The following is a 25,838-nucleotide window of genomic DNA, read 5'->3' on the forward strand; positions in this document are numbered from 1 at the left end:
CGGACTGCAACCCAGGCGACAACAGCGGGCCGGCAACTGCTTTCAAACTAAAACGAAGAGTAAGGATACCAGGGTGACCTTCGTAGTGCCTGATATCTGCCTGCCTGCCTTCAGCGCTCGCCGTCTTCTTCCAATCCCTCCTCCCCACATGGTTTTCTTCAGTTTCCCCACTTCCGTCGTCCACCTCCCCTGACGCGATCTTTTCCCTGCCAGAACAAGATTAGTCCACTAGCGGAACAGGCTTTTAGTTCAGAAGGTCCGGCCTCTCCGCCAGCGCCGACGAAAACGAAGGACCCCGCCCCGCCCCTTTTCCCTGGAGCCCGGAGTCGCATCCCCACGCTGCTGAGCTGACGTGCTGTAAATCGCTTGCTTCTTATTGCGTCTCCTAATCTTTCCTCCTGTTCCGCTTCCTTTTTTTGGGCTAACGATGTTTGTTCCCTGCGGGACGTCGGAGCCCGACTTCAAGGGGTTCACCCTTCTGATGGTGAGTCCTTCCCCACTCCCTCTCTCCGCATTGTCATTTCGAGGCTCTGCAGGTGCGTTGTACAGTGGTGGGAACGGGGACCTGGTCCGGGCCTACACGCGCTAGTGAGCTGTGGGCTAGTCCGTGAGCTATCCTTTATTAACACCTACTAAGTGCCAGACTGTGCTAAGCGCTGGGGATACAAGGAAAGAAGAAAAGGCAGAGAAGTCTCTGCCCTCGAGGAGCTTATAGCCTAAACAGGAGAGACAGTATGCAAAAGATTATGTGCAAAAAATATTTAGACTGGAATAGCGGGAGATAATCCAGAGGGAAGGCTCTAGAATTGAGAATTGAAAAAGTTTTTTTTTTTTTTTTTGTACAAAGTGGGGCTTTGGCTGAGAATGGAAAGAAACTAGGAAAGCCTTCATGAAGGGAGGGTTAGGGGAGAGCGAAAACTCTCTCGTGTAAATCGTGTGTGATAAACGGCCGAGTAGTTAGTGTCATTAGATTGCAGATTAAATGGCAGGAGTTGAGTGGAAGAGGATAGAAGGTAGAAAGGGACCAAGTTTGCATCAAGCTCACTTGTGGATCATAAGATCACAGATTTTGAGCTATTTAAAAAAAAAAGATATTTGGCATTTTAAAGTTCATCCAATCACCAACTGTCCACTTAAAGCATGTAAATTTTTTGGGACAGACAAATGTATTTAAAATCATGTATCGATATTACTTTTAAAAGCAGGATGCACACCTGATATAAAATATATAAATTATAACACATGAAAAAGAATTTATTTACTTTGTTTCATAAAATGGGATACTGCCCCCCCCAACAAAGTTTATTTATTTTTGTTGATAATGAAATTTTAACATGTTTTCAAATGTGCACTATCAAAAAAAAAAAGTCTACTATGATGCACAGATATTTAACAGCAACTAAATTAATTATCAAGATTAAAATACACACTTTTTTTCAATAGAGTGGACTGCTTATCATTAAAATTAGATGGTTTTGGAGAGGAAGTCAATTCTCCATCAGCTATGTCCTAGAAAGGGAGAAAAACATAGAAATAAAACTCACTATTATATAAGAAAACAACAATTGAGATTTAAGGAATCAATTTCCATTCCTTATACAAGAAGAAAGAATAGCACTTTAGATATTATCAAAATCATTTTTTATTGTGTCAAAGGCCTCTGTAATAAAAAGTAAAGCAATTTTATACTTATATGATATAAAAACAAACTATAATAATAACATGTTAAGACTAATGTAAAGGGTTTAAAAGCCTGGTTCATAAAGTAATATAATGTATGAATTTTGAAATTCTGGAATAAAATTTAAATTTTGTATATCTTACAGAGTTTTGACATTTTTCTCTGCTATGAACTAGTTTTAATGAAGTAATGATAATTACGCAGCAGTTATTAGGCTAATTACAACAAATGGGTTTATGAGTCTCAGTCATCAAAAAAAAAGTAAGCTATCTTAAATTACTTAGTCTCTAGTGTATTATCAAAATCATGTCAATTCTTACAACATATTACAAAGTAATTTAGGTCACAGTTTCTCATTTTATAACTTATTTTTACAAAAGAGATCTGGTCACCATCACTACTGCATTTGGAGTTATATCACTAAATGACCTATTTTTGCCAATTGATTTTACGGGATTAGTTTATGAATTTTTACTTAAAAGAAATGAACAACTTTATTTTTACTTACTAAGATTCACAAATTCACAAAAGGGAATTTGATGTCAATAATCAAACTTAATTTAAAAAATAGAGTATAACTTGACCTTGGTGTAGAAAGTTTGTCAAGTTATTTTAGAATTAGATTGAAAAATCTGTGAGGTTTAAGTCTATAGATAGAAGAATTTAGGGAAGGGTTGTCTCTAATAAGACATCAAGTTATAAATTTTATTAAACTAGTAGACCAAAGAAACAATTGGAAAAAATATAAGAATTGTTTCAGGATATCATACTAATAATTAAATTAATCTGACTTAAAGATATCTTCATAATCATATTTGATAAATAACAAGAGAAAATTTTATCACTTTGCAAGATGAAAACTTTTTGCACAATAGAAATATTGCAGAACCACACTAAAATACTATTTTCCACAAAGCAGAATTTATTATAAGTAATTCATTAACTAAACAAAGAAAGTTTACTTTTAAAAAATATTAAGATCTATTTTAGAATGGTTTTGTCTATAAAAAACTCCACAACATGGACCTTAGGTCCAGTGTTATTGTGACATTCCAGTGAATTTGTAAAAATACAGTTATTCCTAAAAGATTACTCACAGTAACAAAAGTGAGCTCTTTCATGACATCATCTATGATTCCTCGGCGTCTAAGAGCTTTTATTAAATCTTCTGTTGAAAGTTGTTGCTCAGGTGCCAATTCTTCCCTTATGGTTTCAGCAAGAACTTCTCTTATCCTGCCATGGACATCCATCTATATAGAGAACTTAACATTACATTTTCCCTCAACAAATTTTCAAGAGGTATGATGATAGTTATGCATTGTTTTAAAAGACAAGTTTGCTTTTACAAAGGAATATACCACAGTAAAGCAAAAATAACTGTAAAAAATATAGAATAAACACTTAAGTTTGAATGTTGGCTTTTTGACATCAACAATAAATAGAAGGCTATATAACTATTTGGTAAAAAATGTTGGAATGTTAAAAAGCAATTCTATCATTTACTTTTTAAGAGCCAAAATTTAATATCAAATAATGTAAGTTTTTACTATTTGGAATCTTCATCACAATTTTCCAACTGGTATTTAGCAAATCAAAACACAATGTCTTGATTCAGTACTTCAAACACAAAATTATTGTTCTAACGCCAAGGCAGCATTCTCAAGTAATGTCTTTACTTTTTTTCTAATGTTTGTTTCTATCACTTGCTGCCAGATACTGGTGATCTCTTTCTTAATCTCATTAACCACATGGTAGATGACTTTATGTCCTGGCTTGAATTCCTTATCTTTGGCTTGCACTGCTCATTCCAGCTTTCAACAAGTACCAATAAATAGAAAACTTCGGTAGCATGTTCACATAAATCTGGCATTAAGTATATATTGGTCTCTATCAAGACTAGAACAAAAACTAAAAAAGTATATAGATTCAGATGTGCAAGTATACACATATGTAACAGCTACATTAATAATAGATCTCTATACATTTACTGAAAATTCATGACCAATAAAAACTGATTCTGTGTGTGTGAGTTCCAAAACTCATTTTGACTTATGGGATACCCTATGCACATGTGTGAATATGTGGGTATATGTGAGTGTGTGTTTACATACAATTTATATAAACGTTTTTAATGCTGGCTCAGGAAGCTACCATTTAGAAGGTTCGCAATCACATTTGTTCCTGTAGTTTCTTACAAAGTTACTGAAATTAATCAAAGACACGGGCACTCCTGCTGAATAAACGTCTGTGTGATGGGATTCCCTTCTGATTCTGGGGGAGCAAACACCCACTTCCTGGCTAGTCCTGCACCTTCCAGGGCTTGCCTTAAGCCCCGGGAGGCCCCGCAGCCTCAAGTGCTCATCCCTGCTGCTAGAAGTGCTGCCCTGGACAGCTCCCGTTGTCTCGAGGGTTCCGTTTCCTCTCGAAGTCCAATTGCCAACCGTCCCAACGTCCTGGCTGGCGCAGACTTTTCCTTAGGCGGCCAGGGAAAAGCCCTAGGCCGGGCCAGGGACGAACCCCGCCAGGAAGGGGGTGGGAGAAAAGACCGCTCTCTCCTCCTGCAGCCCCGGGGTCCCAGTCCCATCACAGGCCAAGCGCGCCCTGGGCTGCTCCTCTCACCTTGTTGAGCTGCTGATGGATGAGCTGCTTGAGCTCAGTCGCTTTCTCCGGCGGTAGGGACATGGCGAAGCCCGATGGTTCCACTGCCACTTCCCTTCTCCTTCCTTCCTCTCCCTCCGGGAGCTCCAAGCGACCCTCCCGCTGCGCCCCTAGGTATTACGGTATGCTGAGATCCCGGGCAGGCCGCGCGCAGTCTCCCCGCGCAGACCGCCCGGCCCGCGTAAGCACCCCACTCTGAGCGGGAACCCGGACTGCAACCCAGGCGACAACAGCGGGCCGGCAACTGCTTTCAAACTAAAACGAAGAGTAAGGATACCAGGGTGACCTCCGTAGTGCCTGATATCTGCCTGCCTGCCTTCAGCGCTCGCCGTCTTCTTCCAATCCCTCCTCCCCACATGGTTTTCTTCAGTCTCCCCACTTCCGTCGTCCACCTCCCCTGACGCGATCTTTTCCCTGCCAGAACAAGATTAGTCCACTAGCGGAACAGGCTTTTAGTTCAGAAGGTCCGGCCTCTCCGCCAGCGCCGACGAAAACGAAGGACCCCGCCCCGCCCCTTTTCCCTGGAGCCCGGAGTCGCATCCCCACGCTGCTGAGCTGACGTGCTGTAAATCGCTTGCTTCTTATTGAGTCTCCTAATCTTTCCTCCTGTTCCGCTTCCTTTTTTTGGGCTAACGATGTTTGTTCCCTGCGGGACGTCGGAGCCCGACTTCAAGGGGTTCACCCTTCTGATGGTGAGTCCTTCCCCACTCCCTCTCTCCGCATTGTCATTTCGAGGCTCTGCAGGTGCGTTGTACAGTGGTGGGAACGGGGACCTGGTCCGGGCCTACACGCGCTAGTGAGCTGTGGGCTAGTCCGTGAGCTATCCTTTATTAACACCTACTAAGTGCCAGACTGTGCTAAGCGCTGGGGATACGAGGAAAGAAGAAAAGGCAGAGAAGTCTCTGCCCTCGAGGAGCTTATAGCCTAAACAGGAGAGACAGTATGCAAAAGATTATGTGCAAAAAATATTTAGACTGGAATAGCGGGAGATAATCCAGAGGGAAGGCTCTAGAATTGAGAATTGAAAAAGTTTTTTTTTTTTTTGGTACAAAGTGGGGCTTTGGCTGAGAATGGAAAGAAACTAGGAAAGCCTTCATGAAAGGAGGGTTAGGGGAGAGCGAAAACTCTCTCGTGTAAATCGTGTGTGATAAACGGCCGAGTAGTTAGTGTCATTAGATTGCAGATTAAATGGCAGGAGTTGAGTGGAAGAGGATAGAAGGTAGAAAAGGACCAAGTTTGCCTCAAGCTCACTTGTGGATCATAAGATCACAGATTTTGAGCTGGAAGAATTTTTAGAAGTCAAGGAATTCAAACCCCTCATTTTATAGATCAGGAAAAAGTCTGAGAGAGTTGAAGGAACTTGCCCAATGTAGCAAAGCTATTAAATGTCTTAACGCAGATCTTTATTCCCAAATCCAGTCCCGTATATGATACACTACGCTGAGTAAGAAGAAAATAACAATATCATCATTTTATTTATTTGTCATAGCCCTTTTAAATTCTCCACTTGCTGAAGTTTCTTTTTATGTGTTCACTCTCCTCACTCCCTCCTCTTGGAATTACTATATTTCTTCAAAGTTCATCTCAACTATTGCCTCTTGCAAAAAGTCATTTCAGATCTCTACCTGCAGTTGCTCTCTCCTTTGAAATTTCTTTGAATTTATTTTGTATCTTTTGTATTTACTTTTGAGGGGCACTTGCTCTATACTCTCCCTTTCTCAATAGAATATAACATCCATTTATTTTATGGATAACATAACAGATAAGACTATTCTGAAACAGATAAGGAAGAAGTAAACTCCAGGTACGGTGAGATAGGAGAAGAGATGACAGATCTTATGCAGATATAGAGGAAAAGGATGGAGTCAGAGATGGGAAAACTGCTAGAGAGAAAAGTTATTTTTCCTGTATCTATATCTGTCAATAACTATCTTATGAAGGACATTAGGACATAGGCTTATAAGATTTCAAACTGGAAGAGATGATAAAGATTATCCAGTCTACTCTTCACATTTTACATTTTAGGAAACTAAGATGAAGCCAGATTTAGTGACTTTATTTAGGACCAGAATTCAAACCCAAGTCTTTAGATTCTAAATCTAATCGTCTTTCCATTACAGAAACTTGGTGGTATATTTAAATCTCACCTGGATAGACACAAAAAGATTACCCTAAACATAGTAGTTTAGCTAATCCTGGGCATGCTTCCCAAATCCTTGATAGAGGAGAATAGAGTTGGAAAGAGCTTTAATTTTGGAATTAATTTAGTGACCTTAAATATAAGCTCTCAGGACCTTAGATTTCTCATCTGTAAAGTGGGAACAGGGGAACTAAGCTTTTCTGGTTCTAATATTTATTTGTCTTCCTTGTTTCATAGTTGCTGGATTTTTCACTATAGTTCAGGCTTACCTGTACTAAGTCTTCTAATTGGTCTCTTTGCATTCAGGCTTTTACCCTCTTTCTATCTTGTCCTTTACAATTGCCAAAGCAATCAGTAAGTCAGTTGGTCAATAAGCATTTGTTTAAGTACCTACTATGTGCCAGGTACTGTACTAAATGATAGAGATACCCAAAAAAAGTACAATTCCTGCTCACAATCTAATAGTGGGAATCAACAACAACAAAAAAAATGTACAAATTAGGTACAATTAGGATAAATAAGAAATAGAAATGGCACTTGAATGAAGAGGAATTGGGAAAGATTTCTGTAGAAGATAGAATTTTAGCTAGAATCCAAGGAAGCCAGGAAGTAGAGATGAAGAGAGAGAACATTTGGGATATGGAGGCAGCCAGAGATAATACCCAGATTTGAAACATGAAGTTTCTGGGGGAACAGTAAGGAGGCCAGCATCATTGGATTGAATAGTACTTGGGGTCCAGGGGAAGTATAAAGTGTAAGAAGACTAGAAAGGTGTGTGTGTGTGACTTGTTGAGATGGGAACTAGGTTATGAAGAGGACTTTTGTGTTTGATCCTGGATAGGGAGCTTTTGGAGTTTATTGGGGGGAGGAGGGGAAATAAAGTTTTGACATAGATTGGCAATTTAGGAAAGTCACTTTGGTGTCTGGATGTAGGATGGAATAGAATAGAGATGATTAAGTCCTAAACTATATTATGGCATTGCTGAGACAGAGACAGATATGGGTTGTTGCAAAGGTTACATTGACCTTGGCCAACAGATTGGACATGGGGTGACTCTTAATTTAGCTTGAGAGGGGATAGTATAACCCTGGATAATAATAGGGAAGTATGAGAAGATTTAGGGGGGAAAGATAATGAAAAATATTCTTACTGAAGCATAGGTGACATGCTCTTGAGTTTATATATATTCAAACAATAGTTTTGAATAGTAGGCTCTGCCTGCCTTTCTAGCTATATCTTCCTTCATGTATTCTGTTACGATCATAGCGAACTTCTAGCTGTTTCCCCACCTCTGACTCCATCCTTTACTTCTATATCTGCATAAGATCTCTCATCTCTTCCCCTGCCTACTCCATAACTGGAATTTACTTCTTCCTTATTTCTGTGTTTCAGAATAGTTTTATTTAGTTTTATTTTCCATCACTGAACGAATGGACATTGCCTCAGACAAACTGACATACAGGAAAGCTTAAAAGACCAAGATCTCCCACTAATCCAGGGCAATTTCCAATCATTCTGATCTATATCTTGTTATTGGACCTAGGAGGTTGGTGATTTTGCACAGCCCTCCCTCACTTAAATCCAATTTATTTGCAGATCAGGACATCAAATCCCTGATGTCATGGTCTTCTTTGACTCTAAAGGACAAACAAGAAACATTTTCAGAATAAGAATGAATAGAATGGTAAATATGACAAATGAGACAAGGCAGGACTACTCTATTTGGCTTCTAATTTTCCTTCTGAGGTGAAAGAAATTTGCCCTGGAAATGAAAGAATAAAAATGGCTAATGATGCCAATGACCCAGATAAGTAATGAGTAGTAATAAGAGAGCACCTAATTGCCCTTTAGTAATTAGAGTCCACTGGTCTGGATGAACTACATTTTCCTTACTGAAAATTTGGCAGATTTAATTGCTAAGCCACTGTCAATAATACTTAAAATATTGTGGGATGTTTAACTTCTGGTGAATTGCTTGCTATTCTCCTAGGAGGGGGAGGAAGAGAGGAAGGGAGGAAGAAAAATTTGGGACACAAGGTTTTGCAAAGATGAATGCTGATATAATTTAACATAAATAACATGTATTGGACTGCCTGCCATCCAGGGAAGGGGGTGAGGGGAAGGAAGGGAAAATTTGGAACAGAAGGTTTTGCTAGGGTTGGTGTTGAAAAAAATTACCCATGCATGTGTTTTATAAATAAAAAGATCAAATAATAAAAATAAATAAAAAATTTAAAAATTGTTAAAAAAAAAAAAAAGATGAATGTTGGAAACTATCTGTATATATTTGGAAAAATAAGAAACTATTATAAGAAAGAAAAAATATAATAAAGTCATTTTTAAATTATTGTGGGAAATGGTCAAGGTGCCATTGGTTTAGAAAAGTCAAATATTCTATATTTTTTTTTTTTTTAAAGATTTGGAGTGTAGGGAGAAAATAGTGGACCAATGAGTTTGACTTTGATTTCTAGAAAAATTCTCAGTCATTAAAGAGATGGTTCATGGACATGTACAAAAAAAAAAGCCGTGATGATAGTAGTAAGCTTATATGGCTTCATCAAGAATTAGTCATCCCAGGTAGATATTTTATTCTGTTATAGTAGATCAAGGAAATGCTATAGGTATCTCTTATCTAGATTTTAGCAAAGCATTAAAAATATCTTATGCTAGTCTTATGAATGGAGATAAATGATAATACAATTAAGTGGATTTGGATTTACATGAAAAAGTTGCCATTTAATTGTTCAATGTCAGCTTCTCAGAGATTTCTAATGGATTGCCTCAAGGATATTTGCTTAAACTGTTCACTATTTTTAATAGCTTCTTGAATAAAGGTATAGATAATCTAGAGAGCTGCATAGTTATCAGATTTGCAGGTAACACAAAGCTGGGAGCAGTCACTAATAGCCTGACTGAGAGAGTCACAATATAGAGGGATATTGATAGGCTATAACAGTGGAATGATTGGAAAAGGAAGCAATTAATTAATAACAAACATAAAGCTTCACATTATTTTTTCACAGAATCTATTTGAAGGAATTGTTAGACCATAGTTTGAATAAGATTGAAAATAAGGATTTTGGTGAACTGCAAATTGTGTGAGTTAGCAGTGGGATGTGGCAGCCAAAATAGCTAATGCCATCTTGGCTTATATTTTAAGAGGCAAAAAAAAGATAGTTCCTTTATCCTAAGTTCTAGATGCCTGAATTTAAGAACTACATCAATGATCTGGGAGAATTCAGAGAATAATAACCAGGATGATGAAAGACTTTGAATCCATCCGTACCATATAAGAGAATTGACTGAAGGACCCAAGGGTGTTTATCCTAGAGAAGAGAAAACTCAGGGATGAGTGCTCACTTATTTGATGCTGTCATTTGAATAAGGAACTAGATTAGACATATTCTATTGTTGGAGGTGGGAACCAAGAGCAATGGGTGGAGATTGCAAAGGGACAAATTTAGGCCTGATATCAGAAAAAACTTCATGAAGTTTACTTTTTTCAGTAAAATGAGCTACCTCAGGAGATAGTAGATGCTAGTTTACTGGAAGTTTTTAGGTAGACACTGGTTGACCACTTCTAGTGGAGTATTCCTTTTCAAGTATTAGTTGGATAGGATGTCACTGAGTTTCCAACTCTGAAATTCTATGGCTTTTCCTCAAAGTTAAGCTCAGGTGCCAACCTTTCTTGATGCTGTCAGTTGCTAATATTTTCTTCCTCATCAAATTATCTTGTATATTTTCTACATATTATAACCTTCTAAATATAATATAGGTGCCTTAAATATTATTTTATTTTTGTCTTTATATATCTAGTGCTTGGCATAAAGTTGGAATGATGCTGATCTTGTTATCATGACAGAGATAATCATAAAGGAAGTCTATCAATCTCTTATTTTAAGTTTCCTCATTTGTGGAGTGAGTAGTATCTATCTTACAGAGATATTGCAAAGATCAAAAAAGTATATTTTAAAAATATTTTATAACCCATCAAGCACAGCTTTTACTATTAGGAGTTTAATAAATGGTTGTTGAGTTGAATTCAGAAACATTAAAGTCAACCTTATTTTCTGGGACCATACAAGTCTAGAAGGACCAGTTTAAAATATGGAAATTCATTCACTATTCCCATTGACACTACTATAGTTCATATTTTCATCACCAGCTTCATAGACAGTTACAATAATCTCCTAACAACAATCTTCCACTTCTTTAAAAAAAAAAAACAAAACCAAACCAATAACATTTATTTGCACTGTGTGCCAGGAATTTTGCTAAGTGCTTTACAATTATCTCATTTAGTACCACAAACCTGGGAGCTAGGTGCTATTATTTTCCCACTTTTACAGATGAGGAAACAAAAAATTAGAGACTAAATGACTTAACTACTGTCATACAACTAGTGAGTATCTGAGGCCAAATTTGAAGTCAGGAGTTCCTGACTTAAGACCCAAAACACTATCCACCTGGCTGCCCTACTTCCTCCACTTCCCTTCTTCAATTTTGTCTTTATATCATGGTTAGACTCTTGCATAGATCTAGTTGGGTTAATTATTGCTTAAAGATTTCCACTCTTTTCCTATTGTCTGTTGTTTAAGGTTGATATTTCTTTATATGACATTGAGGTTCTTCCACAATTAGCCCTTCCACCAGGCTAACTGCCCTGCCTTTCAAATCTTGTGCTCCTTAAAGATAGGAATTGCTCCATTTTTTTCCCCTCTGTATCACAGCATTAGAACAAAGAGTTGTGTGTGTGTGTATATATATATGTGAGTGTGTGTGTGTGTGTGTGTATATATATATATATATATGTACATATGCATATATATATATACACACACACACATATATGTGTGTGTGTATGTGTTTACTAAATGTTTATTGATTGACATTCTTCATTTTTTAGGCTTCATTCATACTACATAACTCTTTCTTCCCCAAATATAGCCTAACTCTTCTAACTCTGTGCCTTTGCTCTCAGTGTTCCTTTACCTGGACTAATTTCCCTTTCTCTATTGACATATACCCATCCTTAAAAACACAATAAAAAAAACAATGAAGCCTTTCCTGATCTTCTCTGCATTGTCCCCCAACTTAGTAACTCCTTTTCCCCTTGGATCGCACACCACATTTTGTTTGGCAGCTTTATTGTTATTATCCTAAATAATATTTTATTGAGACATTTTGTGAGAGCAGGAACTATTTGTTTCAAAGAAATAATATATAAATTACCATATTGAAACTCATTATGCTTTTTTTTGTATCTCCCCCAGGTCCTGTTATGGTGCTTCATGTACAATAGTTTCTTAATAACTATTTGTGGAATGAATGAATGAATGAAAAGTGCCTACTGAGGGGAAGCAAAGTCTAGTAGAAAGTTGTGTATAATATTAGACATGAAATGTTGTCGAAAGTCACTTAAGCCTTATGAGCCTCGGTATGAGGCTCATTTTTAAGATATGAAGATTTGAAGGTCTTAGTTTAAATACTCTTCAATTGAGTCCCCTTACCTCTGCTACAGGACTTCTCCTAAACATTTGGTGACTTGGAAGCACAGCTACTAAAGACACATATTGGAATGAAATTGAGACTTACATTCATCCACAAATAAGAACAAATAAATAAGGTCACAATTATTTGATTTTCCAGTGTATCTTGTGTAAAATGCTAGAAATTTTAGTTATAAATATGTGTAAGTTATACATACCCAAGTTTAGAGCTTAAATTTTAAAAGTATTTTGCTAATTTTAGTAAAGATTTAATATTATTCTTTGTGATTTCAGCCAGCAGTATCTGTGGGAAATGTTGGCCAGCTTGCAATTGATCTGATTATTTCTACGCTGAATATGTGTAAGGTTGGCTATTTTTACACTGACTGCCTTGTTCCAATGGTTGGAAACAATCCATATGCAACTGCAGAGGAAAACTCAACGGAACTCAGTATAAATGCTGAAGGTACATGCATGTAATTTGGACTTATATCATTATAGCCATCAATCATTAAACATTTATTATATACCTGCTATATACCAAGTACTGTGCTAAGTTTTTGCCCTCAAAGAGCTTACAATCTTATGGGGGAAACAACATGCAGATAAATATAGGCAAAATGAGCTAAATACAGGATAAATAGAAAATAACTAATAGAGAGAAAGCACTAAAATTAAGAGAGGATGGGAAAGGCTTCCAATAGAAGGTGGAATTTTAGTTGGGATTCAAGTAAGCCAGCAAGATCAATAGATGGAGCAGAGAAAAGAGAATGTTCCAGATATGGGGACTGCCAGAGAAAATATCCTAATACAGATAGGCTTGTTCTTGAGGCATTTATGTTACCCTCCTCCTTCCCCCCCATATCAGATAATTATACTGAACAGAGAATTAGGTATGAGCACTTTCTTTCTAAAATAAACTGAGTTTTCTTACCTCATGTCTGGCATGTAACTTTAAAATATTGATCTTTAACACAGCTAGATGGTGCAGTGGATAGAGCACATAACCTGAAGTCAGGAGGACCTGAGTTCAAATTGGGCCTCACACATTTAGTACAACCCAGGTGTGTGACCCAAGTCAGGTCACTTAACCCCAATTACCTCAATTTAAGAAAGGAAAAAAGAGTGTGTGTGTGTGTGTGTGTGTGTGTGTGTGTGTGTGTATTAAATATGTATATATGTAGGCCCTTTTAAAAACAATGTTGTTCTTCTAATGACCTTTTGAAGATGGTAACTCTAAAAAAATATATACTTTTATTTGTGTCCTTAATTTTACATTGTGCATTATTTCTTTTAGCTACCTTACATTCTTGTCACTTTTTTCCCCTTTTTTCTTTTCATTTAGCTACCTTACATTCTTGTCACTTTTCCCCCCTTTTTTCTTTTCATACTCAGTTTTCTTTCTTTTTTTTTTTTTTTTTTTTTTTTTTTTTTGTGATTATAGATTAAAACTGGAAGAGTGCTTAGAGACATCTAGTCTAACAAAACCCTCCTTTTTCAAATGAAAGAACAGATCTAGAGGGAGATAAAATGATTTACCTAGTCACACAACTGCAAGTCACAGAGACAGGTCTCCTGAGTGCTTTCTCCATCAAATTTTAGTAAGATATGAATAAGGAAACTGAGGCTTTCAGAGGTTGTGACTTTGGCCATTGTCAGTGTCAGAGCCAGGATTTCAACTAGGGTCTCTTTGCTCCTATAGCTAGCTGCTGCCTAATGAATCACTGCTTCTAAAGCATTTTTCCTTTTAGCTAAAGTAATTTATAAATGATTTGAGATACACATTAATGTCTAAAAAATATAAGCATTACAGAAGTCCTGAGGAACACAGCCTAGGCCATTAAACATAGTAATATTTTATCCTGCTAGAATGTTAGTGTTGCTATTTTATTAGCTTTTGCACCTTTTTCTTTTCAATATGGCATAATTAAAGTGTATATGAAATTCACTTGTATATTCTAGTGTACTTTTTGATAACTGATGTTTAGATAAAATAGTTAAGCTTATATGTGTGCCCAGTATTTTAGTAATTGAGGGGAAATAATGACATACAGAAGTTTAATAGAATTTAATTTTAATGCTTTACCACCTTAAAGAATACCAATTGTAATTCCTTTTTGTCATGATTTTTTTTTAACTTTTTTCTTTCTCTTTTGTTGTAGTATATTCATTGCCTTCAATGAATCTGATGGCTCTCCAACTAAGATCAATTTTTATTAAGGTTAGTATTATTTTGCCTATATTAAAGTTCTTTAAAAAAATAAAACTTAATTAGAAAGTATCCAATAGTTCTAGAAATTAAGATTCAAAAAAATTAGTTGAGTATATCTTATTATAGGTAATATTCAGCCCTTAAGTTTGGAACAGGGCTTTTGCTTTGGAAAAGGGTAATATTTTCTAAGTTTCTTTTTCTAAGATGTTATAAGATCTTCCGAGTTTTCAAATCTAATTACTTTTATTTGGAATCCAAAAGGAAAAACCAACAGAATGAAAGAGTAAAAGGTCCTGTCTTCTGCTTAATAGAATGTAAATGAAAATTGGTCACAGAATATATCCCTAATTTTAAAAAATAATCTTTTTACTTTTCAAAATACATGCAAAGATCGTTTTCAGTATTTGCCCTTGCAAAACCTTGTTTTTCAAATTCTTCTCTCTCTCTCTCTCCCCATTTTCACCTTCCTTGGACAGTGAATAATCCAATATAGGTTAAACACATGCAATTCTTCTAAACATATTTCCACATTTATCGTATTATGCAAGAAAAATCAGATCAAAAGGGAAATAATGAGAAAGAAAAAAACAAGTGAACAACAAAAAAGGTGAAAATTCTACCTTCCTTGGACAGTGAATAATCCAATATAGGTTAAACACATGCAATTCTTCTAAACATATTTCCACATTTATCGTATTATGCAAGAAAAATCAGATCAAAAGGGAAATAATGAGAAAGAAAAAAACAAGTGAACAACAAAAAAGGTGAAAATACTATGCTGAGATCCACATTCAGCCTTCATAATTTTCTCTTTCCATCCCAAGTCTATTGGAATTTGCTTAATCACCTCATTGTTGAAAAGAGCCAAGTCCACCACAGTTGATCATCATACAATCTTGTTGCTGTGTACAATGTTTTCTTTGTAGTCACCTTGCTTAGCATCAGTTCATTTTTAAATCTTTCCAGACTTTTCTGAAATCAGCCTGCTCATCATTTCTTATAAAATAGTGTTTCATTACATTGATATATTATCCATTCCCTAACTGATGGGCTTCCTCTCATTTTCCAGATCCTTGCCACTACAAAAAGAGCTGCTATAAACATTTTTGCATATATGGGTCCTTTTCCCTCCTCTATGAATTCCTTGGGATACAGACCCACTGCTGAATTAAAGGGTGTGCAGTTTGATAGCCCTTTGGACATAGTTCCAAATTGCTCTTCAGAACGGTTGGATCAGTTCACAACTCTATCAATAATGCATTGATATCCCAGTTTTTCCACACCCCCTCCAATATTTATCATTATCTTTTCCTGTCATCTTGGTCTATCTGAGAGGTGTGTAGTCATACTTCTGATTTTTCATGTTTTCTTAATCAGTTCCAAAAATGACATGGTAGAGTGGATGAAGTGTTGAGCTTGCAATTAGAATGGTTTTGAAATCCAATCTCAGACGTCTGCAAGGTGTGTGATTCCTCAATCTGTGTTCTTCAGACAGCTCTCTAGGGCCTACCTGCAAAACATAAAGACTTGTAGTATGCATTGATGAAAATATTTCCCATACCTAGTGTGTGTTCTCTAAATCTACAAAATGTCTGAGTCTTCCATGATTTCCCATCAGTCAACAGTAGCAGACCAAAAAATTATGTTTTAAGCACTGGAACATTCTGGTCTTACAGCTGCAGTTACATTATTATATTACTACAAGTGGAGGAAAGACAATGTGTTGGCTAAAACAAAGAGGTCTCAATTAGTAAAAGAACCTGAATATGAATCCTGCCTGAATAACTTTGGGTTTCTCTACAGATTTCCATTTCCTAATATGCAAAATAGCAGATGGGAATTTAAATCTTAAATCTCCAAGATCCCTTCTAAATCTTAAATCCTGCAGTCTTCAGAATTTTGTAGCAGTTACAAAGAATTAATGACCTATCTTTACAAAACAGAAGCTTTTTTCAAGCAGCTAGTAATATAAAAATTACTCTATATATTATTACTTTTGTTATTTGTTATTTACTTTTCAGCTATTAAGAATGGCAATTAGATTGAACTTTCCACAATTGTAAAGGCTACCAGTTTATGCTTTTGACTTGTGCTTCTGTCAGAGGTCATGATCAGGAAGGTGTGAAAGAAATGGAAGCCTTGAAATAGGATTTTTTTTTGTAGTAGCTGGAAAAGGACATTAAAAATAATATATTTCTGACCTTTCTGTCAGTACTTTCTACTAGTAAGTAAATCAAAAAGAAAAACATTTAGAAATTAAGTGTTGAAGAGCTGTGTTTGGCCACTGGTTTTTCGTTAATGATGTAGGTATATAAATTGACAACTAAGAAGAAACTAGACTTAATACTGCTTAGTATGCTTAATAGCATACTAAGAAAATGTTAGTTATTATCTGATTAAATATATATTATCAAAAACATGGCATATTAATTTTTTGTTTTGCTTTTATAATTAACTTTTCCATAGTATAGATTTGGAAGTTGAATAATAAAATAATAGGCCATATTGCTTAAATTTTCTGTCAGTTTTGATCTTTAGTATAAGGATAATAAATGCACTTGCAAATAATATTACTTGTGGTATATATGATTACATATGTAAATATTACATTAAAAAGCATTCCCACACATACTAGTGGGTTTTTGCCATGCATAAACAACATCTAATTTTGATGACTTTTTTTTTCCTTTCATTGGTCATTAAAGTATAAATCAAAGCCATTTTGTGAAAAGCTCATTTCCTGGGTGAAAAGAAGTAAATGTGCCAAAGTTATTGTTCTTTCGAGCAGTCATTCATATCACTGTGATGACGAACAGCTTCGTAGGTATGTTGAATCGTCTTTTTCATAACATATATGATATAACATTGTAATTCTGTCACTATTGCAGTTTTAGTGTGGAAGTTAGTCCAGTAATTTAGAAGTTGTTAATGTATCCAGGCAGTGGGTAGAAGTGAGAATTTACTATATTTTAATCTCTTCTCACTGGAAGCTAAAAAGAGGAGGCCTGGTAGGGGATATGGTATGAAGTGTTAAGTGTTTCATAAGATCTAGAGCAAATGAGGTTTGACAGAAGGACTGGATGTCTAGAACTCTTCATTCTTTGCTTTGTTCCTGTGTATCATAGAGCTTACTAATAAATGAAAAGGGAGACAAATTATAAATAAGAGCACTTTCCAAGGCATATAGGTAAATGCTTTTCTGAAAGACTGGATTGATATTTTCTTTCATTGTTATATGACCCCCCCATCATCACAGAAGAAAGTTCATTTGACTTTTAATGACAATCCTCTGGAGTGTCAGAATAAGTCCTTTAAAATAGGGTAAAGAAAATCCTTAAGAGAACATGACCTATTACTTACTGTCTTTCATTACCAATTATATCCTCTGAAGTTATATTTTCATTAAACTTTATACTAGAGGTTTAGAATCAAAGAGGATTAAATGGTGTGTGATTTTGTTGCTTTTTAAAACTTCCTTTCATTATTTTGTCATTATTTTGAAATAGAAATGTTCTAAAATGATAAAGTATTTCTACCAGAGAAAAAGCAGATGACTTTTGCCTTTTAATTCTGATTACATTATTTTTCATTTTTTAAAAATATTTTTTGATACCATTTTTTTTTTTTTTTAATGAATCATGTTGGGAGAAAAAATCAAAACTTTTAAAAGAGGAAAAAAAACACAAAAAAGAAGAACATGTGTTAATGTACATTCAATCTCCATAGTTCTTTTTCTGGAGGCAGGTGGCATTTTCTATCCAAAATTTACTAGGATTGCCTTGGATTTCATATTAATTCTGAAATTTTATATTTTATCTCTTCATTTTACCTATGGAATGAGAGTGATTAATAGGTGAAACTCAAGCTAAATAACTGTTAAATAGTTTTGAAATAATATTTGCTACTACCAAGAAAGGAGATTTGAAGATCAAAATTTTATGCTGAGGATTCTTTTTTTTCACTTGCTATTTTTGAAAGTACAGTTAGGGAAGTTTCATCTTATTTTTTTGTTATTGAATTGTTTTAGTCATGTCCATCACTGTGACCCTATTTGGGGTTTTCTTGGCAAAGATACTGCAATGATTTGCTGTTTCTTTCTCCAGCTCATTTAACAGGTGAGGAACTGCAGCAACCTGGGTGCAGGAGCAATACTCTATTCTCTGTGTCATCTGCTGCCCCATAATCATCTTATAACTAGAGTTAATTTCTTTTTTTTTTAATTATTATTTAATTTCATTTAAAAATACTAACAATAAAAAATGCTTAAGATGTCAAATGAAATTCAAAATTCTGGTAGAATCTTTTACTCCAGAATTTTTGATACATCTCCAGAAGAGATGTATCAGATTAATTCCTGTAATAATATACTTAACAATCTAGTCTACAAAGAGCTACAAAATAAACTAGGAGAGGACACATTTGTGTCGAATTTGTTATTAAAGCAATACCTCAAATCCTTTTCCTCTATTCTTTTTTAAAAAAATAGAATTTATACACAATTTATATTTTATTTTTATTTAATATTTTTCCTTAATTACATTAAAAACAAACTTTTTTTTTACATTTGTTTTTAAAATTTTTGAGTTCAAGATTCTCTCCCTTATCCCACAGTTAAGAAACCAACATATGAAGTTATGCAAAACATTTCTATAAGTCAAATTGTAAAAGAAAACAGTTCTCCCACCCTAATGAAAATAAAAACCCTCAAGAAAAATTAAGTTTAAAAAAGAGAGAGAAAGAATGTTTCAATCTGTATTCAAACACAACAGTTCCTTCTGGATATGGACAGTATTTTTCATAAGTCCTTCAGAATAGTTGTACATGATTGTTACTGAGAATAGCAAATTCATTTATAACTGGTTATTCCAAAACATTGCTATCTCTTAGTATACAATACATTTCACTTTACTTGAATTCCTGGAGGATCTTCTAGTTATGTTATGTTTTTTTCTGAACACATCCTTAGAGCTAATTTCTAAAATTCTTAGAACATAAAAGAATTCATAGTATTTATAACTAGTGGGAGCAGAAAAAGGTAGAACAGTGAAGAATGGATAAAATTTTAAGGTGGTCTTGACTTTTTTCTTCTCTTCAGTTATGTATTATTAATAAAGGAGATGACTGGCAGCCACAGAACTGTTGTGCTTTTAAAAATACTCTATTCTTCCTAGATTGAAGAGATTTCTCTTAATTTTTCAGTTAATGGAAGCCTAAATAATTGTAGGTTAAATGCTGGTAATCCTTCTGTATGTGGTACTTGTGGGTTGTTGTTGTTGTTGTTAATGTGTTTTAAATGATTATTTCTAGCATTCCATTTCGATATTTACTTACACCTAAAATGGAAAAAAGTGTTGGTGAAGCATTACAGAATCTTCATTGGAAGGAAATGGAAAAAAGCAAATCATTTCCTGGAATAGGAGATTCTGAATTGTGTATCCGTATCCCTGGGGGTGGTATCACAAAAGCTTTGTACACCGAGAGGTGAGTGTATCAGTTGACTTGATAGAAATTTTGAAAAAAATTCTAATGGCATTTGTATTAGAAACTATATGCATTTAATTCAAGAAAATAGCATTGTGGAGTTTTTAATAGTATTATAGTAATTTTGGTGTAATTAGTCAAGAAGTGTTCCACTTACTTCAGATACTTAGGAGTCAACGCTTTAAAGTAAGGAAATTGAAGGAAGAGAAAACATTTTTTTTCTCTTACTTTTTCAGTAACACACATATACATATATACTTTCAATCACCTGAGAATTTTTGAGACTTTTAAAACTTAGCTCTATTTAACTTAATTCCTTTGTTCTACCTACTCATTTCACAGAAACTCAGGCTTTTAAAGCAGAGTGATACATACAGAGTAAAGGTCAGGCTGGAGCAAAATCTGTTATACTTCAGGTAAAGTAAAAAAAGCAGGGGTAGTGATCCTGATCTCAGATCAAGCAAAAGCAAAAATAGATCTCCTTAAAAGAGATAAGGAGAGAAACTACATTTTGCTAAGAGGTACCATAAATAATGAAGTAATATCAGTACTAAACATAAATGCACCAAGTAGTATAACATCCAAATTCCTAGAGAAGTTAAGAGAGCTGCAAGAAGAATTCGACAGCAAAACTATACTAGTGGGGTATCTCAACCTTGTTCTATCAGAACTAGAGAAATCAAACCAGAAAATAAATAAGATGTTAAAAAGGTAAATAGAATTTTAGAAAAGTTAGGTATGATAGATCTTTGGAGAAAATTGAATGGACATAGAAACTCAGGCCAAGTTGGACACCAACTAAAAGCTAGACTATTAAAATGTAACCCAGAAAGAGTTTACTTAAGTACAGAATTTGGTCTACCATAGTATTCATTTATACTGTAGTTGTATTTTTTTCCTTGTATTGTGGTCTATTCAAATATTTATATAATCCTAGTATCCTTAATATATTAACTTTGTAAGATAGTGATTATTCAGTGAATCCACAAACATTTATGAAGCATCTATTATGTGCCAGCTACTGTGCTAGGGGAAAGACCAAGTCAAAAAAAAAGTACTCCTTTATTTTGTAAAGGATCCCAGTCAGTGGGGAAACTCTGGGTGACGTATAAGACCCTTCAGCCTAGAGGGAACCTGCTAACATTGTCTGGTTCAGCTCCCCATCTCCTCTAAGGGCTCTCAGCCTTCCTAATAAGTCAGGAGGTAATGACAACCTGTGTTGAGATTGAAGCAGAGTAATACCAGGTGGCAAACTACATAAATAGCAAGTTGTTTATGTGGTCCCATGTGCTCAGTGTTGTTTTTGTTACATTATTAAAAGGGGAAAGTCCTTGAAATAAATGGACTCCCTTTTCCCACCATCCTGGGGAGTCCCGGCTCATCACTTCTCCACTAAGAAGTATATTTAATCACCCCTGCATGGGGGCTCTAGAAAACAGGACACAACATTATTCCAAGGGGCTTACATCTTCTTGGAGAAGCCACAGATAGATAGATAGATAGATAGATAGATATAGACATAGATACAAAATAAAAATCTCAAAATAGATACAAGGAAATTTAGAGAGTATGTTAGCAACTGGGAGGGAAGGGGAAAGGCTTCAAATAATAGGGATTCTAAAAGTGAAAAGTGAGGAGGGAGTACATTCCAGGTATGCAAGATAACCAGTTGCAAAGGCATGGAGGTGGGAGATGGAGTAGTATATCCTAGGAATAGGGAAAAAGCCAGTTTGACTAAATGGTAGAGTGATAAATGAGTGAGATTAGAAGATTAAGTTGTGAAGCACTTTAAATGTATAAAGAGAATGTCATTTGCTAAGGAATGATGTAAATATCTGCCTGCTAGTTTTGAGGGTTTTTTTAAAAAATTGCTATTTCACATTTTTATGTAATAATTTTTATACTAAGCTTCCTCTTCCCCTCCACTCTCCAGTGAGCATAATAAATTCCCACATTAGCGCTATCTCTTTCTAATCACTTTGTTTGGGGGGTGAGTGGTGTGTTTCATCTTCATTTTTTGTACTCACAATTTTATTATCCCATTTATCAGAATTCTAAAATCTTTTAGTTCTCATGGTATATACATTTTTCTTCTGGTTCTGCTCACTTCATTTGGCATGGGTTCATAAAGTTCTGAAATCATATATCTCATCATTTCCTATGACAGCAATATTTCATTACATTTTTATGTTTGACAGTTCTTCATTAGGCTTAATTTACGGTTTGGGGCTGCAATGGGAAAAACAACCATAAATGGTTCTAACTTGAGTTTTGAAGATTATTAGTTCTTTGTGTTTCTCATGAGATATGCATGCATTCATGCTTGTAGTGGCTCTTACTTTTTATAAGCCTAATGCTTATCCAGATTGCTTTTGTGGCTATGTTGTTATGCTTATCAATTATAGTATTTAAGTTTTGAATGAGCATTTTCCTATAGTTCTTGCTTTAGGGAAAATTTATTTATTGGTGACAAAAAGGATTTTTTTAGTATGAGTATTTTTAAAAATTTGCCCCACTGCAAGTTTTCTTACTCTAACCATATTGATCCCTTCAAAAAAGCTATTGAACTTCATATTTCTGATAAACACAACCTTTCTGAAATCAGTATTATATGATGGTCAGTCATGTGGCAAAGTTTTGAAACAAAAGTTAGCTTAACGCTGTAATCCAAATGTCGGATGTGAATGTCCATATTAATTTGTGGCATTTATTTGGCTATTTCTCTCACAACCATTAAGCTTAAGAGTCCCGGAGTAGAAGAATTGTCTTTTATCTTTCTTTGTATCCCCAGAACTTGGCATGTTACCTGTTATATAGCAGACACTTAATAAATGTTTGTTGACCGACTCAGATTGCAGAAGCAAATAGGAGTAGTGACATGATTTTTAACCACCTAGTCCTTTGTACATAAAATAAAACTTTTTACCAGAAAATAGAACAACATATTAAATCATCTGACTTAACAATGTATGAGCTTCTTCACTTATTAAGGTATGGAGGCGGACATACTGAATTTTGCTTCCCAAATTGTTGGAAAATAATTAATTCATTCTCTTTGTTGTAGTTGTGCCAAAGAGATAGAAATGGCAGTTGTCCTGAAATTTGTTTCAGAAGGAGATAATATCCCAGATGCCTTTGACCTTGTTAGATATCTTAATGATTGGCTTCAGATAATTAAACCTCAAGTAAGTATTCCTTACTTTGTCCTCTAATGTCTTCTCACCTAATCATTTACTTCATATACCATTTGTAAACCATTATAAATTGTTGTTGTTAAATTGAGATGAGAGTACAAAAAGTAGTTCTTTCTATTCATTGGGAAGAAGGGTAAGAGTAGGAGTGCAGTCCAGTTGAGGAGGAAAATGGAGAACATTTAACATTAGGACTATTTACTTTGGTTGCCTACTGTTTAATGCTTCTAAGTTAATCAAAATGTTACCATGTTTTGATATATAAACCCAAATATTCCCAGCACCTCTCTTAAACCCTCTCAAAGAATTATGGTCTCCAGACTTTGTTTCCTCATACAGCGTTGTCAACTGTATGATTTTCTATTTGATGGTTTAGCCACTTCAAAACTGAAGACTTGAAAGTTACAAATATTAATGCTAGAGTAAAACTTGCTACACTCTTCTTTTATCTTTAATTTAATATCACTGAGATAGAAACAGAATTGCTAAGTTTTCTTTCAAGTGGCTAAGAACTTGAATTGTTTGAAAAAGTATATGAAGTATTGTTTATGAGAATTATGGATAAAAAGCTAGAAAGCAATACTGTAGCTTTTGGTAAAGCGCTTTGTTACTATAAGACATTTCTGTCACTGTGAAGCCTTGGAATATTGGTACATGATTGAAAAACTGAATTTTTTGAGATGCTGCCTTTGCCAAGTTTACCTGGCTTTATAAAAATAGTTAAAATTTATATGGTGCTTTAAAATTTGCAAAGTGCTTCATGCTCATTTGATCCTCCTAATAACCCAGTGAAATAAGTATTGTTATCATTTCCATTTTGCAGATTAGGAAATTGAGGCAGAGAAATTGAGTGATTTACCCAAGATCATACAACTAATGTCTTAGGCAGGATTTGAAGAGGGACAGTGTCAGAATCATAGAGATCTGGGTTCGAGTTCTGGCACATACTAGCTGGTATCCTTTAGCAAATCACTTAACCTCTTAGTGACTCAAACCCTCTGAGCAGGGTTTTAGACCAGATGCTTGACTTCTGTGACAGAGAGTATCCTCCTCCAGTGAAATCACAACTCTAACCTTGTGACCATTAGCAAATCACTTAATCCCCAAATTGTAAAAATAAGAATAATGTTTATATTCCCTGCCTCCCAGGATTGTTGGGAAGAAAGCATCTTGGATAGAGTGCCAGGCCTGGAATCAGGAAGGTCTGAGTTCAAATCTGGCCTCAAGTAGCTGTGTGATCTTGGGCAAGTCGCTTAACCCTGCTGGCCTTAGTTTCCTCATCCGTAAAATGAGCTGGAGAAGGAATTTGCAACACATTCCAATATATTTTCCCAAGAAAATCCCAAAGAAGAGTTTGAACACAACTAAAATGACTCAACAATAAAAAGTTATCAAAAGGATTGTGACTAGGCAACTTATGACATAAAAATATAACATGAGGGAAAATACTAGATTTTAAAATGTTCTGTCACTGTCTCTTTTTTTTTTTTTAATACTATCTGCCAATAACTCAACTTCCCTGATACCTCTCTGAATCCTGCCAAAAAAAAACCAGTTGAACGGAATACACCTTCCTAGACTGAATCTGTAGAATTGTGTAAAAATTTGCATCTCTTTAGAGAGGAAGGAAATGGGCTTCCTCATGGAAAATGATTTTTATAAATGTCCTTCTGGGCAACATAAATTCCCATTATAAATACTTGAAAACTTATTTTTGTGTTGCCTCTGGACTAGAACAAAGACTGCTTTAGGTTCCACAGCAGCACATCAGGTTGGCTGCATAGCTAACAGTTTTTGAGCCTTTCTCCTAGTTAGAATCCTGCTTAACGTGATCCAGCCGCAGTCATCATGACACTAATTTGTGATTTGGCCCCATGATAAGGAATGGGGAAAGTCTCCTGAAAAGAGAGTTGGTTCACATGAAGAAAGAAAAACAGTTTTCCCCTGTGGTAGAGCAAACAGATTGGAGATGGGAGAAAGTGGGACTGTGTAATGTCTGTGTATTGTAATGGAATGGAATGTTTATAATCAAAAGTCTCATTTATTTTTGTTTTTGAATCCAGGAGTGTAGTGACCCCACAACATCTGTTTCCCAGTGGAAAATGCCAAGTTCTTGGAGATTGCTCTTTGGCAGTGGCCTGCCTCCTGCACTTTTTTGAATATTTGTCACTCCTAATAGTGACTCATATAATCTGACAATACTGCTGCATGTGCTCCCAAGGTTTAGGGGCCTGTTCTGTGAGGAGCTCCTAGTGAGAGACTTCTTTTTGTTCAGATTGGCGGATTCTCAGGGATTTGCAGTCTTAGAAAATGGAGCAGTGAGAGATTGTTACTTCTACAGCAAGTAATAATGGGTAGACATTGAACCTAAGTTTCCTAGATTTTAAGGCCTTCTATTCAGGATGCCATTTGTGTTCCAAAATATAGTTACCAAATACAACTATCAATAATTTATAAAAAGGTTTGTATTATGTCAATATGGCAGGAGATCTCAAAGAAATAGAATAATAGTCATCCTAACTTGGGCAAATATATATTTTGTAGAATAAATTTTTTTCTTAAGAAATTATTGACTGAATTGTGATTTTTGGACTTTAACTGAAAATATTCCCGGCCAAAAAAAGAATATATTAGCATTGGTGACCTTTTTTTACTCTTATGTTAAATATTGTACATGGTTTTCTCACATACACTGAACATTTGCATACCAAGATCACCAACAGAATCCCTTCCTCGATCTGAATTCTGGGCATTTAAGAGTTTGTGTCCTAGGGACTGAAACTTTAGCTTTAAAGCTTTACTTATCTATGCTTTCCATGTTTTGGCACACCTAGCCTTGTTCATCTTAAAATCTGGTCTTCGTTTCCTTCCAGCTTGATACATACTCTTGAGATCAGTTAAGCCCATTTCAGGGAAGAGAAATGGGATAAACAGACTTGGACAAATAAGCAATTTCTCTTTGCACTTCATTGCCTTAGGAAAAGA

The 25,838-nt window shown here is 35.3% G+C and overlaps 2 protein-coding genes across 5 annotated transcripts in view; one reads left to right on the forward strand and one right to left on the reverse strand.

The window, feature by feature from the left end:
• Nucleotides 1-4,858, reverse strand: part of CEP76 (centrosomal protein 76) — a 30,399-nt gene extending 25,541 nt beyond the window's left edge. Inside the window, exons 1-3 of one of the 3 annotated variants that reach the window (XM_051970491.1) lie at nucleotides 4,301-4,858; nucleotides 2,779-2,931; nucleotides 1,431-1,509 (exon numbers count right to left, since the gene is read on the reverse strand). In XM_051970491.1, the coding sequence (XP_051826451.1) occupies nucleotides 1,431-1,509; nucleotides 2,779-2,931; nucleotides 4,301-4,363 (295 nt within the window). In that variant the 5' untranslated portion in view covers nucleotides 4,364-4,858. The remainder of the gene's footprint in view (nucleotides 1-1,430; nucleotides 1,510-2,778; nucleotides 2,932-4,300) is intronic. The other 2 variants (XM_051970492.1, XM_051970493.1) reach the window with 2 other exon arrangements.
• Nucleotides 329-25,419, forward strand: PSMG2 (proteasome assembly chaperone 2). Of its 2 annotated transcripts, none has more exons than XM_051970495.1 (7): nucleotides 329-484; nucleotides 12,264-12,435; nucleotides 14,132-14,190; nucleotides 16,887-17,005; nucleotides 19,489-19,662; nucleotides 22,727-22,847; nucleotides 24,917-25,419. In XM_051970495.1, the coding sequence occupies exons 1-7, from the start codon at nucleotides 428-430 to the stop codon at nucleotides 25,010-25,012; spliced, it is 798 nt and encodes a 265-aa protein (XP_051826455.1). In that variant the 5' UTR covers nucleotides 329-427; the 3' UTR covers nucleotides 25,013-25,419. The 2 variants fall into 2 exon arrangements, with proteins under 2 accessions (XP_051826455.1, XP_051826454.1); XM_051970494.1 differs by lacking the exon at nucleotides 329-484 and adding an exon at nucleotides 4,910-5,031.
• The last annotated feature ends 419 nt before the right edge of the window (nucleotides 25,420-25,838 follow it).

The sequence above is a fragment of the Antechinus flavipes genome, chromosome 1, assembly GCF_016432865.1.
Source record: "Antechinus flavipes isolate AdamAnt ecotype Samford, QLD, Australia chromosome 1, AdamAnt_v2, whole genome shotgun sequence".
In the NCBI taxonomy this organism is placed as follows: domain Eukaryota; kingdom Metazoa; phylum Chordata; class Mammalia; order Dasyuromorphia; family Dasyuridae; genus Antechinus; species Antechinus flavipes.

Excerpts from the sequence above, each read along its gene's own strand:
- PSMG2 (XM_051970495.1), top strand. The coding sequence starts at position 428 with ATGTTTGTTCCCTGCGGGACGTCGGAGCCCGACTTCAAGGGGTTCACC. Across the intron at positions 12,436-14,131 it reads ACTCAGTATAAATGCTGAAG|TATATTCATTGCCTTCAATG; the intron begins GTACATGCATGT and ends CTTTTGTTGTAG. Across the intron at positions 22,848-24,916 it reads TTCAGATAATTAAACCTCAA|GAGTGTAGTGACCCCACAAC; the intron begins GTAAGTATTCCT and ends TTTTGAATCCAG.